The sequence below is a fragment of the Acanthisitta chloris genome, unplaced genomic scaffold, assembly GCF_000695815.1.
Source record: "Acanthisitta chloris isolate BGI_N310 unplaced genomic scaffold, ASM69581v1 scaffold11668, whole genome shotgun sequence".
NCBI classification, from domain to species: domain Eukaryota; kingdom Metazoa; phylum Chordata; class Aves; order Passeriformes; family Acanthisittidae; genus Acanthisitta; species Acanthisitta chloris.
Genome location: NW_008686585.1, coordinates 1 through 14,615, shown reverse-complemented (window position 1 = coordinate 14,615; position 14,615 = coordinate 1). Strand labels below are relative to the sequence as shown.

The 14,615-nt window shown below is 44.5% G+C and overlaps 1 protein-coding gene across 1 annotated transcript in view; it reads right to left on the bottom strand.

Annotated features, from left to right (window-relative positions):
- LOC103807497 (reticulon-1-like) overlaps positions 1–14,608 on the bottom strand; it is a 124,056-nt gene extending 109,448 nt beyond the window's left edge. The window contains 1 exon segment of the mRNA XM_009080229.1: positions 14,452–14,608. Within this exon segment, the coding sequence (XP_009078477.1) occupies positions 14,452–14,470 (19 nt within the window). The 5' untranslated portion in view covers positions 14,471–14,608.
- Between the last annotated feature and the right edge of the window lie 7 nt (positions 14,609–14,615).

Below are 14,615 nucleotides of genomic sequence, written 5' to 3'. Positions count from 1 at the left end.
ATGCTCTGTCCCTGCATAACCTCTTCCAGTTTATTCAGAACATTTATACAGATGGCCAAGATCATTCTGATTTTTCATGATTCCTTGTAGTTTCCCAGTGCTGGATGTAGGAGCTGGGAGAAGTCAGCCAGTCCCCAAGGCTCTGGAGAGTGAAGCTAGCACACCAGGTCCTGCTGTGGCACAACCCTCCTCCAGGTACTACTCACATGGTGAGAGGTTGAACAGATTTGTCTCTGCCTTGAAGAATGGGGATTTCATACCCTTCCAGTTGAGTAAAAGAAATAACTGAAAAACTGAAATGCATTCAAAAGCTTTTCTTAAGAACAATTATGTTAATAGCCCTAACTGAACAAAGGGTGGAGGGAGATGGTTTTGTAGGCAAAGTCTGTCTCCAGAGCTCATGAGCACAGGAGACACAGACCAGAAGGCACCTGCTGAGTTTATAAGCTTAACCCCAACCACTGCAAGCTTCACATTACCTAATTCCCTTCATTAACTGATGAGAAATCCATCACTTTTGAAACCCAAACTCTTGAGAGTGGCTTGGATTCTTTTCCTCGCTATTCATTTTCCCCTTCATCCTGACTCCCTCTCCTCCCCAGCCTGACACTCCTGTGCAATTTAATACAATGTTATCCTTGTGCCTACACTGACTTTTAGTGTAGCTCATTTCTCCTGGCTGTTTCACCAAGCACTGGGAGCAAACACCCCTTTCCCTCTCAACTTTCTGTCCGACAAGGTTAGAAACAAGCTCCTCTAACCCATCTTCTCAGAACACTGGCTTGTACCTGGCACAGCAGAGCAGCTGTGACCAGAAATCTGAGTGAGCAACACTGCAGGCAACATGGTGCTTGGCTCACATCTAGCTTTTTCATTTCTAAAAGCTACAAAAGCCTGGGTCACTTAGTGCTGGGTGTAGGCAGAAGAAGACTCCTGGGAAGCTTTGGATCTTACCTGGTCTGTCAGTTACCACCATACATCTAAATGGGTCTGAAATTAGTTGAAAACTTCTGTAGTGGCCCTTTTTTTTTTTTCTTTTTTCTAGAAATGCTGGTTAAAATACACAGCCCAGCAAGGCTGAGGGAGCAATTTTCATTGCAGCTCCAAGTTCAAGGTCAGGAAGGGGAGCATGATGCCTTCTAAAGACTTCCCACTCACAGAGGAGTTGCACTGCTTTCCTGCTCACACAGGATGAGGAGGTGAGGGCTTTCAAAAAGAAGGTGTCTTGCATTGAGCCTAAGAAAAAGAGTCAGATTAGTTGTTTTCACTGACTTTCCTTCTCTTGCTCTGCACCAGTAGGCAAGTCACATTTTCAGGTGAGTAAGGGAGGGAGCACTATGTAATTATGTTGACCTGTTGGAACAAGTCCAAAGAAGAGCCACTAAACTGATCACAGGTCTGGAATACCTCTTCTATGAGGACAGGCTGAGAGAGTTGGGGCTGTTCAGCCTAGAGAAAAGAAGGTACTGGGAAGACCTTAGAGCCCCTTCCAGAGCCGAAAAGGAGTTTACAAGGGAGCTGGAGAGGGACTTTTCACAAGGGCATGTAGTGACAGAACAAGGGGGAATGGCTTCAAACTGAGACTAGTTTTACTATTAGATATTAGGACGACATTCTTGGCTGTGAGGGTGCTGAGGCACTGGCACATGTTGCCCAGAGAAGCTGTGGCTGCTCCATCCCTGGAAGTGTTCAAGGCCAGGTTGGATATGTCTTGGAGCAACCTGAGCTAGTGGAAGGTGTCTCTGCCTATGACAGGGGGGTTGGAACTAGATGATCTTTAAGGTCCCTTTCAACCCAAATCATTCAATGATTTATGATGCTGTAATGATTATTTAAGTCCAAGGACACTGGGCAGTTGCTATCTTGAAGAACATTGTTGGCTTCATGCCTTCTTACCACAGTGGTGGCAAAGTCATCTGCCCTGAAGAGAGAAGAACCTGCTTGTTGCTATAGTTCAGCAGCAACTAGATGGGCTGGACCAGGAGGCAATTTCATTTTCACCAGTGACAGAGAACCAAGGTCACACTCCTGTTGACTGTACTGAATAGGTGCTAACAAACCCTACTTGCTGGTGCAGTAGCTCTTGGATTTAATGGGTATTTTCAAGCTGAGAGCAAAGTGTGTTTATGTTGTTACTCTTCAGACAGCAATGTCAAAGAGTAAGTCGTAAATGCAGGGTTGAAATTAAGCACACTGATTGCAGTGGTTTGTGTTTTTCCTGACATTAGCTGGAAGTGGAGCTATTGCGAAAGAAATTCTGTCCTGTGGGAAAATTTCACATTATTTTCAATTTTCTTTTCATCTCAAATCAAGGGGAAACAGAAAATTTTACTATGGAAGAGAAAACTCCACAGGAAAGATGTTTGGAAATGCTGAAACTCACTGCTTCAGCAAATTTCACCATGTCAGTAGAGATGGCAGATAACACATGGTATTCCTGCTATGCTGCTGGGCTGGAAGGGTGAATGCCTCTGCAAAACAGAACTAAGGATCCTTAATATGAATTTAAAAGTGAAAATCGTGCAGAAAAAAAAAAAAAAAGAAAAGACTATCTTCTTACACCTAAGTAAAAATAGCTGCCCTACATTTTTCAGGAGAGAGGAATGATTTTTTGGAGTCTCAGCCTGAGAGGCCCCACAAACCAAGTCCCTGATGATGAAGCTGAGACCCCTTTGGAGCAGCTTGGCACTGTCTGGGCCTCAGCAGACCCACACCTAGTTCAAATGCATCTGTTGGGGCTATTCACTCCGCTCTGGATTAGTTGTCCCATTACCAAAATAAAGATATCTACTTCCTTACACCTCCCCAAAATGCAACCTGAGGAACAACAGCTTAGTCTTGCACTCTTCACTTTTCATCATCTCTTGAAAGCAAAAGAAGATATTGGCAGAGAGCTGGCCAAGAGGAAGCAAATAGAAACAAACAGACATTATACAGCAAGACTCCAACTACAACAGTCATGCAAAACTACTAATTCCAGTAAATACCGAAGAGGCAAGTGGGTTATGGGCAGGGAAGGAGAAAACTAACTCCTAAGAAAGTGATGGAAGATGTGGCATTTCCATTTCCAAGATGTTGCTGATATGCTGAAAAATCCCTTTTCTGCTCACTTAGCACAGCTGGAACATTGCTAAAAATCAAACCTTCCCTGTGAAATAATTTTTGCAAATCAGCACAATCTGCAGCACATTTTTCTCCCCTTGGTGGGGAGGGAGGTGTCAGGAGTTACCATCCAGCTGTGATGACACCTTGTAGGAACAGTCAGAAGAAATTCCTGAAATCCTTATTGCTGGAGCTCAGGCTTTGGCCAGCACAGCAGAGGGACTGTGTCCACTCGCTGCTAACAGCTGCAGGCAGTTGTCTGCAGGCTGAGGTGGGAAAACATGCGCCAGATTTTATGCAGATGTCAGACTGAGAGAACAAGCAGTAGAAAAAGGAGTGACTGAAGCTGCACTTCTGGGATCAGTTCACAGAACCATGTAGAAACAGTTCATCCAGTGCAGATCACATCAGAAATTATCTTGATGACAAAGGGAAAAAAATGAAGCTATTCTGTGTGTCTTCCTACTCTTTAGGGTGCAATCAGAGCACAGCTTCAGCATGGCTATTAGCATTCCTCCGCCAAAGAAATCTCGGCAAAGCACTGAGCTCTCATTTTCAAAGATGATGCTGGAAAGCTTCCCAGATTATATATTTTCCTCTTTAATTTATACCTCTGAGGATAATGCTAATCAGGAATGCAGTGAAAGTGGTGAAACATCCTCGGACCCAGGCTGATTTATTAACAGTGGTTGCATTATTCTCACTCGGAGAATGATGCTAGTATCCCAAGCTTCCAGAAAAAAAAACCCTGTTTGCTGGTAGGTTATCAAATCCGAGCTGACAATGTACTTGCACAGCAGATATGCATAAGTGCATTGCACAGTATGATTCATCTGCAAAACATGTAGCATGCTAGAAGCTCAATTTAAAGTAGGTTAAAAGAACGATTCATTAAGAAGCAACAGCAGAGAGAGAGGGGGAAATAAAGAAGCCCAAACACTAAAATTTCCTGGGAATGATACATCCTCTTCTCACTTTTTGTTCAGCCCCCTCTCCTCACGTTACTTTTGAATAGAGTTTGGATGGCACAGGGATGGACAACCATGTAAAAATACATGTGGCTAGACAAATATTACAAATGCCATCTTCAAGGCCTGGCAGATCTACCAAATATTCCAGGGATTATATATGGTCTGTTTAGCATGTTCAAAGTGGAAGGAGATTGCATATATTTCACACAGCATTAATCCTCAGGCCTGTCTCCTTAGCTCTGACCTGAACTTCTACCACACAGCACAGAATTATAAAGGCTAATGTCAGAAGGGCTTTGAAGAAAAAAAATTCCCAAAATGGCAACTGGCGTTTACTATGATAACTGCTCAGATAATCCACTATAATCTCCAGCAGTTTTTTTTTTTAGGGAAGGGGAAAAATCCCCAGAAAAAATGTACATGACATGGCAATTCTAAAATAGAATAAAGAACTTTGCAGGCCAGGATTAGTGCTTTTCAAATGGAATTTATGTGTGTTTGGAATAAATGTCCTACTATAAAAACAAATATAGACAAGGTACATTTCTAAACATTGCCAAGACAGGTGAAACATGTGAATTGATTTGAGAATAATTTGAAAATATATACACTGATTTCTAAGACTTCACTATTTTTATTACTATTATTTTCATTCTGTTGTGGAAAAATGTTTTGTCTGATGACAAGTTTCTCAATAAATTTAAATTTCAGGAATTCCAGTCCCCTCTCCTGGCAGCAGCAGAGGTAGGTTTGCATTTCCAGAGTTCCTATTTCACTCGTGTACAAGTAATCCAGGTTTTACTCAGTGACCCCTCATCTATCCATGTAACCAGTTAATTGCTTGCTTGACTTTTCTGTCCTGAGTGCAACATACCTACACTGACCACACATGGAACTTTTTAAGTGGAGAAATAGATACTACCTACTAAGGATCCATCTCCAAAAATCCTATCTTACCAACTAACCAAGATGCCACTCACCAGCCATTTTGCTCTAAGAATTTCTGATTAGTGAAAGTGATAAGCAGAGCTACTGCCCAGAGCATCCAATTCCCTTTCTTTTTCTCATAAACAATGTGTTCAGAGGAGGTAAATCCTCTGGGACTTCTAACTCTCATACATCATCTTGGAGCTTCACCTTTGGCCTCAGCATCTTTCCTACGAACCAGTTATGCTCTGAGAATTGCAGATTATAAACACATCCTTTCAGGATAACCAGGAAGTTCTGAGAAATCAATTCCACATTCAGCCCTAGAGATCATTTGCTAGAGTAGTAGAGAAATCAGCAACTATGTAAACGCTGCATTATGTCTCTTTTTAAAGAACTGCAAAAGCGGCAAAAGAGAGGAATCAGCCTCAGCTTTAGGTCAAGCCCTGCATCAAAGGCAACTGTCTCAATTAAAGTTTAGTGCACAGCAATATTGCAGTTTAGAGCATTTGGTCAATGATGTTTACCAAAGCTATAAACCTTTGTAATAAAAAGGGGGAAAAAAACCAACCCATCAAACCGGCAAACAATGCACAGCCTAAGACAGAGATGAGCACTCACCAGAAGATGAAAAAAATTAGGATGCATACTTTTATTACTTTTATAAGGGGTGGGAGAAGATATTTCCCTTTTTCACTGCAGTCAGTCTACAAATAACATATGATTGCTGCTCATATCACACAGCCTCACCTGCACGCAGAGCAATTCAGCTCCCTGTTCAGCTGAAGTGAACATTTCATTTCCAGCATGTTGAATTGTGTCTCATTGCTGAAGTCAACAGGAATGAAAATACCCTGAAATGCAAAACATTTCCTACACACAGGAGCAGCAAGCAGCAAGTAGTTTGCCTCTACATTAAGGACATCAAGGGAAAGACCTAATTAAGACTGATTGGAATTCAGACCTCGCTGTGCTCCAGTAGTCAGCGGAGAGATGGTACCTGTGAAACCTCATTGCCCCCACCCACAAATCACATGGGGCTGCTGCTCAGTAGATCAGAGCACAGCTGAGACAGTGCTCCCCAGCTCTGCTGGCTGCAGGTTTTCACCTCCCACTCTGGACGTGGCCTCGGTGCATGTTCCTCACACAGGGAGAGGGATGCAGCTGACCTGAATACGGGTGAACAGTGCACAGTGGTGGCAGATTTGGAGCAACTTTTAGGCTGTGCTCAGGATCCAGCCCTTTGCCCTGCCATTGGGGTTAAAATCATTTCCAAGCAGAGCTGCTCTGCTGGTTATGTATGCACCAGGGCCCACATGGGGTGAGGGACTCCTCACCTCCCTGACATGCAAACTGCTGTTTGTGGTGGGTGTAGGCATCCTCCCTGCACCAGCCAGCACATTACTTAGGGGATGGGATTGGGCCTGTAAATGGCATTACTCTGGCTGACTGCAACCCATAAATGCAGCCTGTCCCTCCAGCAGAGCTTTTACAGGTGCCCCTGAGCACTGTTGGAAGCAGTGTGGAGGGGGTCTGGCTCAGCAGGAGAATATGAATACAGACTGATGGCTTGGGCTGCCTGCAGCCCTTCTCCACACAGCTGTGCTGCAGAGGCTGCCCAGGGTGAGGATTTTCAGGCTGTTTGGTCATACAGCCAGTGACTAACACAGTGCAGGGAAAGCTGGGGATGTCTTTTGGATCTATAGCTTCTGCATTTGTGGCTTTGCAATGTGAAGGGTGAGGGACAGCACACCTGACTGTGTTTGGGTGACAGAGCACTGCAAGAGGCTTCTGCCCAGCTCCATAACTGTGTTTCCCCCTCCTCAGCCACAGGGCTCACCCAGGGGCACCCACATATGCACTCGAGACATGGACTGATATTTGGACAGAAAAAAACCCTCAGAGATGACAGAAGCACAAGATCCCCAGGGGCTGGGAGCAGGAGGGTTTCTGGCCTGACAAGGCTGCCCCATACATTTGCTTTTTACTGGCTGCAGTTAACAAGCCCTTCAACGTCTTTAAAGCTACAAACAATAAATCAACTGCAGTTAATAAATTCAGCACTGCTGAAAAATAAGACATAATTCATGTCCTGAAAGGAACAGTAAAGCCTCGAGCTGACATAACTCTGCAAGTCTGCAGAGTCACCCTGGTGCAGAAAGCATCCTTCAACAAGCATCCTCCCCTGCTCCATCCTCACCTGTACCCAAGCAAACACCCAGCTGCAGCACTGCATCCAGGGTGGGAGACACTGTGATGTACAGGAGGTGTTGGGAATGCTGCAGCTGTTAACAGCAATTGTGTTGAAATAATCTCTGCAGAACCAGCTACGTTTTTTGATATGAGATCTCCTGGTAGTTGGAGGCTGTATCAAGGGCAGGGAACTCATTACAGCAGTGAAAGAAATATTCAAGTAAGTCTTTTAGTAGCTGTTATTTAAATAGAGATGGGAAAGGCCACTCTTAAGGAATATGAAAGTATAAAGCCAATGCTTTTGAGATAACACCTCAATATTTGAAAGAGGCTTGTGAAGGCTGTAGTCATTTCCAACAATTTTTATTCTCACCTGGACACACACAATAGATCAAAATAAACAACAGCAACATTATAAAAATTTTCATTCTAAGTTTTCACTGTCTTTAAATGTTAATTTTCACAGGGCTATAATGAGATAGGTAAGAGCTGCTGCCTCCATTTTACACACAAGTGACCTGAAGCAGTCTGGTCTAATGGGTAATAAAGCCAATTTATCCATGATATATCCTCTACTTCATTTATCTCTGAATTCAGCAAAACACATGCTCACCTTTATGCATATGCTTAAGACATCCTAATTTTTAATAGCAGTTAAGAATGCACTTATGTTCCATATAATTAGGATCTTAAATGCTTGATTGAGACAAGGACGACTGAAATAGGTGATTAAGGTCCCCTCTATTCTGAGTCTCATCTTGCAGGTGAGTGCCAAGAATATATTCTCAGTGTTGAAGGTACAGGGTTTCTTGGAGGAATAGACTGACTATAAATCAGCAGTGTCTTAAAAAAACCAAGAACACTAAATGTGGGGTGTGTTCCTGAGTGCTGAATCATGCCAAGTCTACAGTAGCACATACATTTGCTTTTCTTAAATTAGAAAACTAATCACAAATAATGCTCTATTACTTGGAACATGGTTTGCTATGTGAGGGCCTTCTTTTCTTTTGAAAAAACCCCAAACAACCCAAGAAAACAAAAAAACCCAGAATTTTGCAAGCAGTCCTGATCCGGTAGTAAGAGAATAAAACATGAAAAACAGACACAAGGACAAAAATGCTACATTACAAATGAGAAACTTAGTGTGTACTTAGCCTGTTCTAGAGGTATCAACTACTCAGGAGGGAAAGTGAGGGAAATTCTTAAGAAGTCACTCATTTTAAAACCTCCATTCCCTGTTGATGACGTGGACCTGCAGCACAACTCTTCGGATATTTCAGGAACTTTGAGCTAAAACACATGTGCACAAAATAGTTAGGTCTCAGAGCCAAATCAGGTCTCAGAACTTAAAGCAGAGCCCAATGCTAGTCCTGAGCATCACAGGTCGATCCAGGCCATACAGTTAGGCTGGTATCCTTTCATGGGATAGTCAGTGAAGACATGATAAACAGACCTGTGGTATCTGCCCAAACTTTTCCAGGAGGCATTTGCTGGGGTCACCATCCCCAGACAGACTGAGAGCACACACTGAGTGTACATGTACTGCACAATACAGGTTTTGGAGGAAAAATAAGGCATAAGGCATGTCATTGAATGGCATTTCCAGAGCAGCAGAAATAAAGGAGGCAGATGTGCCTCCCAGGACCCTTAAACCAGTGAGATATAATAATCCACCCAGCCCAAGGGAGATTCACAGCCCAGAAAATACTGCAACGCGCAAAACCCAATGCTTGCCACAACTGGGACATCCAAATCCTCTCCCCTCCATGCCATCCTCCTCCTCCCCAACCTCTCCTCCTCAGTTCCTTGCCTATAAATAAAACATTTCATTACCGAGTGATGATGGTTAAAATAAGGCAGGTGAGTCACTCTCCTTGGTACTACTTCGCTCTTTCATCTGCCTCATCCTCTTCCTCAACCCATTTGCAGCCCTGAAGGCTGAAGAAAATTCAGCAATGTGGAAGTCAAAGCAGGGAAGGAGCTACCTGGCAAAGACAGCTGCATTTTGATCTGTATGGAGTTGAGAAATACATTGCTGCACAGATTTTAAACCAGGAGTTTTTATGCACCTCCAGGAGCACCCCCAGATGCAGAGCACTAGCTGGAGGAGCCCAACAAGAGTCATTGCTCCTACATTACCCAAGTGGGAATAGAGAACTGTATTTCAATAGGAATTTTTTTTGATGGCTGACTGTGAGCTGTGATGAAATGGCCACTTTGTCAAACTTCATGAGAATTACAGGAACAGAAGGATACAAGAAGAAATCCACTGTGTTCCTGTCCTTCTCTGCAAAGTCTGCCTGCACTGACAGAACCCCAGGGAATAAGGAGAGAGCCATCACCAAATGATCTCTATCACCTTCACTCACACCAGTATGCCAGAGGTTCTGAGTGACTAATCCAGGGAGCAGAATAAAAATAAATTCAATTTTTTAAATCAGAAAGGACTCAAATGCCAGTAATTGAATTGGCATGAATATATACTCTTCCAAAGTGAGACTATATATGGCCTCTGTTGGCTAAATCTGAGTAAGACCTGCCTGGCAGTTGAGGGCATATTTCCAAACAGCTGCAGAGGCTTCCCTGTGACATGCTTAGGTCAGTGAATCCACCACATCACGACTTTCTGTGGCAACTTGGGAAAGGGTTTGGATTGTGGCCTTTACAGTGCACATGGCCTCGAGCAGTACATTGCCATGGATGCGTAGGGAGGAGAAGCTCTTGCTAAAGTAATACCTGGAAAGGGGTAGGAAGGCCACAAAGAGCCAGGTGCCTTGGAGAACCTGCTACAATTGTTTGTGCTCTGACATCCCAAAAAGTGCCAGTGCCAAACCCAAGTAGTGCAGACATTCATGTTCATACCCCCTTCCCTCCACCTAGATGCCTAAAAACCATCAAAAACCTCTTTGACATTGAGGTGTAAAGGTGTCAGTAACTCAGCCACTCCAGTAACTAAAGAGAAACAATAAACTGGGATTTACAGGTGATGCATTATCAGTACAAACACAGGTTTATGCCAGGAGCACCTCAGTGCAGTCCCCTGCAGGCAGAGGGTTGGTGGATTAGTTCATGGTGAGATCATGCACACACACAGCACATGTCTTCAAACTCGACCTCTGCAAATCATGTGAGAAAGGTCTTTTTTAAGTCTTTACTAAAAGCACTAAGCCTAGAGACTCTGTCCTTGTCATGGAGCAGCAGGAGCCAGGACCACTCGTGGTCTTGTGTGCTACATCTACACCTGTCAGACCACGAAACACTCCTGGGATTTGGTATCTCACTGCTCCTCAGCATGCAGAGGCTGTTGCTCAACTCATCTGCCTCATCCAAACAACTTCTCATCCCTCCTTCCTGCCTTGCCTCACTGGAACATACCACAAGGGTGCTGTTCAGTCCCATAAGCACAGGATTCATGCCACTGAGGCACCCTGGGGGATTCCAACCAGCCCCTGGCTGCTGTTCCAGAGGGGTTCCCACAGGCCATATTTGCCATCCCATTTTGTCCCCACAGACATGTCCCAGTTATTGTCATCTCCTGTGGCACTGGCCACATCTCCTTTGGCCCGCTGGACCCCACCCGCAGCCTGTTTTTGGAGGCAGATGGAAATGGGCCAGGAGACTCAGGGATGTCCTGACTCCTGCTGTCTGAAGGCAAAGAGCATTCTGGCATGAGTATCAGCAGGCAGGGCTCACTGGCTGCAATCTCAATCACAGCTACACAGATGTGAGGGCTTAACACCACTGCCTAAATCACCCTACAGACACCCTCCAATGCACAATGCTGCATACAACTTCCCAGATTCTCACACAGGCATCACCATTTGGATGAGTCCCCACCCTTTTCCCCCTCTTTTTCCCCTCAGGCACACCTGCACCATGGAGATACAGTCCATTCTTACATTTTGCCATTTCTCTGGAGGAAACCATATGTATTTATCCTGGGGAATGCCTGGTAGCCTGTGCAGTATTTTTGGAAATAATCCTTGTCAGGGAATTTTAATCACTGTTGATGTATAAAAATAAAATAACAGAATCTGTGACCAGATGGTGTGTTGGGTGACATGGGGCTCTCTTCACCAACATGCAACTGCTCACCAGCCTTTCAGGACCGCTTCCCTCACCAGTCCTTGCAAGAGCTGCCTGCAAGCTCCTCTCACCCTGAACCAAATTCATCTATAGGAAGGAGAGAAACTCTGCATTTGAGGGAGAGAAACATTTTCAGCCAAATCCAGAGGCCAAGTATAAAAGCAAGAGAAACAGCTTTGTTCCTGCCCAGAAGCAACCAGAATTGTTGATCTCATTGGAGGAGAAGCCAATGTGGGATCTGTAGCTCCTTACTGCCCTGACTCTGCTTGAGAAATCTCTCAGCTTTCCACTCCTCGTGGGAATTTTCTTCTGCAGTCTCAATCATTGCCGATTTTGGTTGATCCAAAGAATGGGGAGTGAAATCCATTGCTTTTCATCATTCAGAAACCACTCAAAAGGTTTTGACACAAAGCCAGCTTGGCTCAAAGCCGGGCCCATGGCCAGCTTGAAAATATTCCTGAACCTTTCAACAATCCCTGGCTGGTTTTCAAACTTAAAACAAAAGCCAAGATCAGGGAAAGTTTGCAAATTTTTAGGTTGTATAAGAAATTTCTGTACAACCTGTGATAAATTCCTACCATTTATTCACAGTTATTTTCATGCTGAGTGAATTTCTCAGACTCCAAACCCTGCTCTTGCCTCAGAGAACATGACCATGGTTTTCACCAAAAAAAAGACCAGTCTGAGAGGTGTGGGGGAAGATACTGGATGTGCTGGGAAGCTACCTGAAAAACATTCCATCCAGTGCACTCTTGTTTGGATGGATTGCTCCTTCTCTAAAGTGTCCCCACATGGCCCATTGTATAAGGAGTGCTCGAGTTTATGGCAGTCGATGGCAGTGTTGCAAGAAGCTGGAGCTAGGTATCTCCCACTGGATCCATTCCTACAGCTTGGGAACAGGCAGAAGTCCCTCTCCAAGTCCCTCTCCAAGCAGGAGAATTAAAGAGTTTTCTGAAATTCTTGATAGCTTTAGATATTCAGCAATATGACAAACCTCTTATTCATTAAACTTACTTAGTCACACAGAAAGAACAGGGAGATTATTTACTTCCCCCAGTGAAGGGAGTGGGAGCTGTAGCTCTCTAGGTAATGTGGAACAGAAATACAGGTGCTGCAGCCACAAAGTGAGAAGGGGACAGTATGCACAGGACTGCACTGCTGGGATGCTGCTCTGTCTGCCATGGTTGGCTAGGAACGCACACAGCCACATAACAGTTCTTTATTAATCAGGGAGAACAAAATGGGAAATATTTAAAGCACATTACTACTCTTATGATACTGCTAATCTGACAGTCTGACAGTCCATAGCCAGTGAACACCAGTAAAGGTATCACCCACTTTACCTCCACCTTGCCACAGTTTGACACATGCAAACAAACACGTCTGAAACCCCTTTGCAGACGATTCCAAAAGCTGAAAATTTTCTTGCCTTATTTTTCTTTCTCCTTTCTTTCTCCTTTTTTCTTTCTCTTTTCTTTCTGTCTGTCTATTTTGCATTCTGTAAGTGTGAATCTACAGATCAGGTTAAACCTGAAAAAGCCTTCATTAAGTGTAAGCAGTATCACAGTGATTCCATTTAATGGAGATTTACACAATTTAAGAGACCACCCCTCTTTGTTCTGTACGCTAAGATTCAGCATGGCCATATTTTTATCCATCAGTGAGGAACAAAATCCCCACAACATCCTTTCATCCTTCTTTGTGTTGATATATTGTTGAAGCAACCCTACCTGGAGACCCCAATCCTGCCCCTCTTCACACACACACCCTCCACACCTCAAACAGCCTCACATTACCCCCCATCTGCCTCAACAGCAGAAAGTCACGTTTCACAACATAACACTCGGCTCAGAGAATGAGCAGCACATCAGCAGATTAGCTGCCTGCCCAAAGCTACAAAACAGCAAAACATTTCCCACATCAGCTGATGAGCATTAGAACCCATTTTACTACTGAACTCGGTAGCATCAAGCAGACAGAAAAGCACCAGGGAAACATCCATGTTGAGAGCACACACATGCACTGATGCACACTCAGACCCTGGAAAGCCATACATATGGGAATCAGTGGAATAACACACGTAGACACGCAGACTGTGCTGTTTCTGGCCAGCTACTCTTTGTGCTGATTGTCTGGAGGGGATTAGAAGGAACTCAGCCCAAAAACGCAGTTCCTAATGCTCCTGCAGCTATTGCATAACAGAGATCGATTCCTGTCCCGAGCCCTGACCCTCAACTTACTCAAGACAAGTTTAATGCTTCAGGCTGTGTAATGGAAACATCTACTTCCTAGTGAAGAGGAATCTAAATGGGAGGCACCAACTTCCCCAGAGCTTGATTCTTGGGTTGTCTGACAGGCAGCAATGGGAAAGAAAGTAGTGAAGTGTCACCAAGAAGGAAAGAGAGTAATTTTTCCCCCAAACATTTCTACCAGAAGCTACTGGAAGCTGAAGCCTTCTGGGGTTCATTAATAGATTGATTAGTACACCTGCTATTAATACACCTACTAAAGAAAGGAACTTCAAACCAAGGGAAACTGAGCACATCCCAAAAGTAAAGTGAAAATCAGTGAACCTGCAGACCCTAAACTAAATGCACCTTAAGTGATATACACCTCAAAAAGCAAAAGAAGGAAAACACAGCCACCAAAAAGTCCACAATGAAATGAACAAGTCTCAAAAGCATGCAGAAAATGTACAAACACTTCAGAATAGGCACTCCACTAAAAGCTGCATATTGAAATAACATAAGGGGCCATAAAGGAATCCCAGGTACACGGGGAATAGCTGAGGTAACTGTTGAGATCTGTTACTCCAGATGTGTACAGGTGTACGACAAGTGAGCACAGAGCCCCATCAAGTCAAGTGAAATCAAACGTCCTCCAACATTTGACTGAAACCTGGGTGTCCTGTGCCTAACAAACTGCAAAGAGCTTTAGGGAACTTGGCTGGCTCCTGCACCCCCTCCCCCAGATCAGCAAAGAAAGGACCATTTGCAAAGGCCGCGATTCCTCGTTATTTTCTGTTTTCCTACACGCGCTCACTAACTCGTTAGTAATGTTTCCAAGCAGCCAAGCTGGGAGACGAACAGAGCAAGGGACAAGAACCAGGAGCAGGAGATGCTGCTGCCGGGGCCCCTTTGTTGAGCATCCCTGAGTCCCCCTCGCCTTTTACCTGGGGATGCAGTCGTCATGGCAACGGGCGGGTGTTCCCTGGCGGAGCCGAAAACCAGCTGTTCCCGCTGCTGAGCCCCATCTCCATCCCGCAGCGCAGCCCCAGCTGCGTACTGGTCCGCCCCGTCCGCAGCCCAGTGCGCCCCAGTGCCCGCCAGCAGCAGG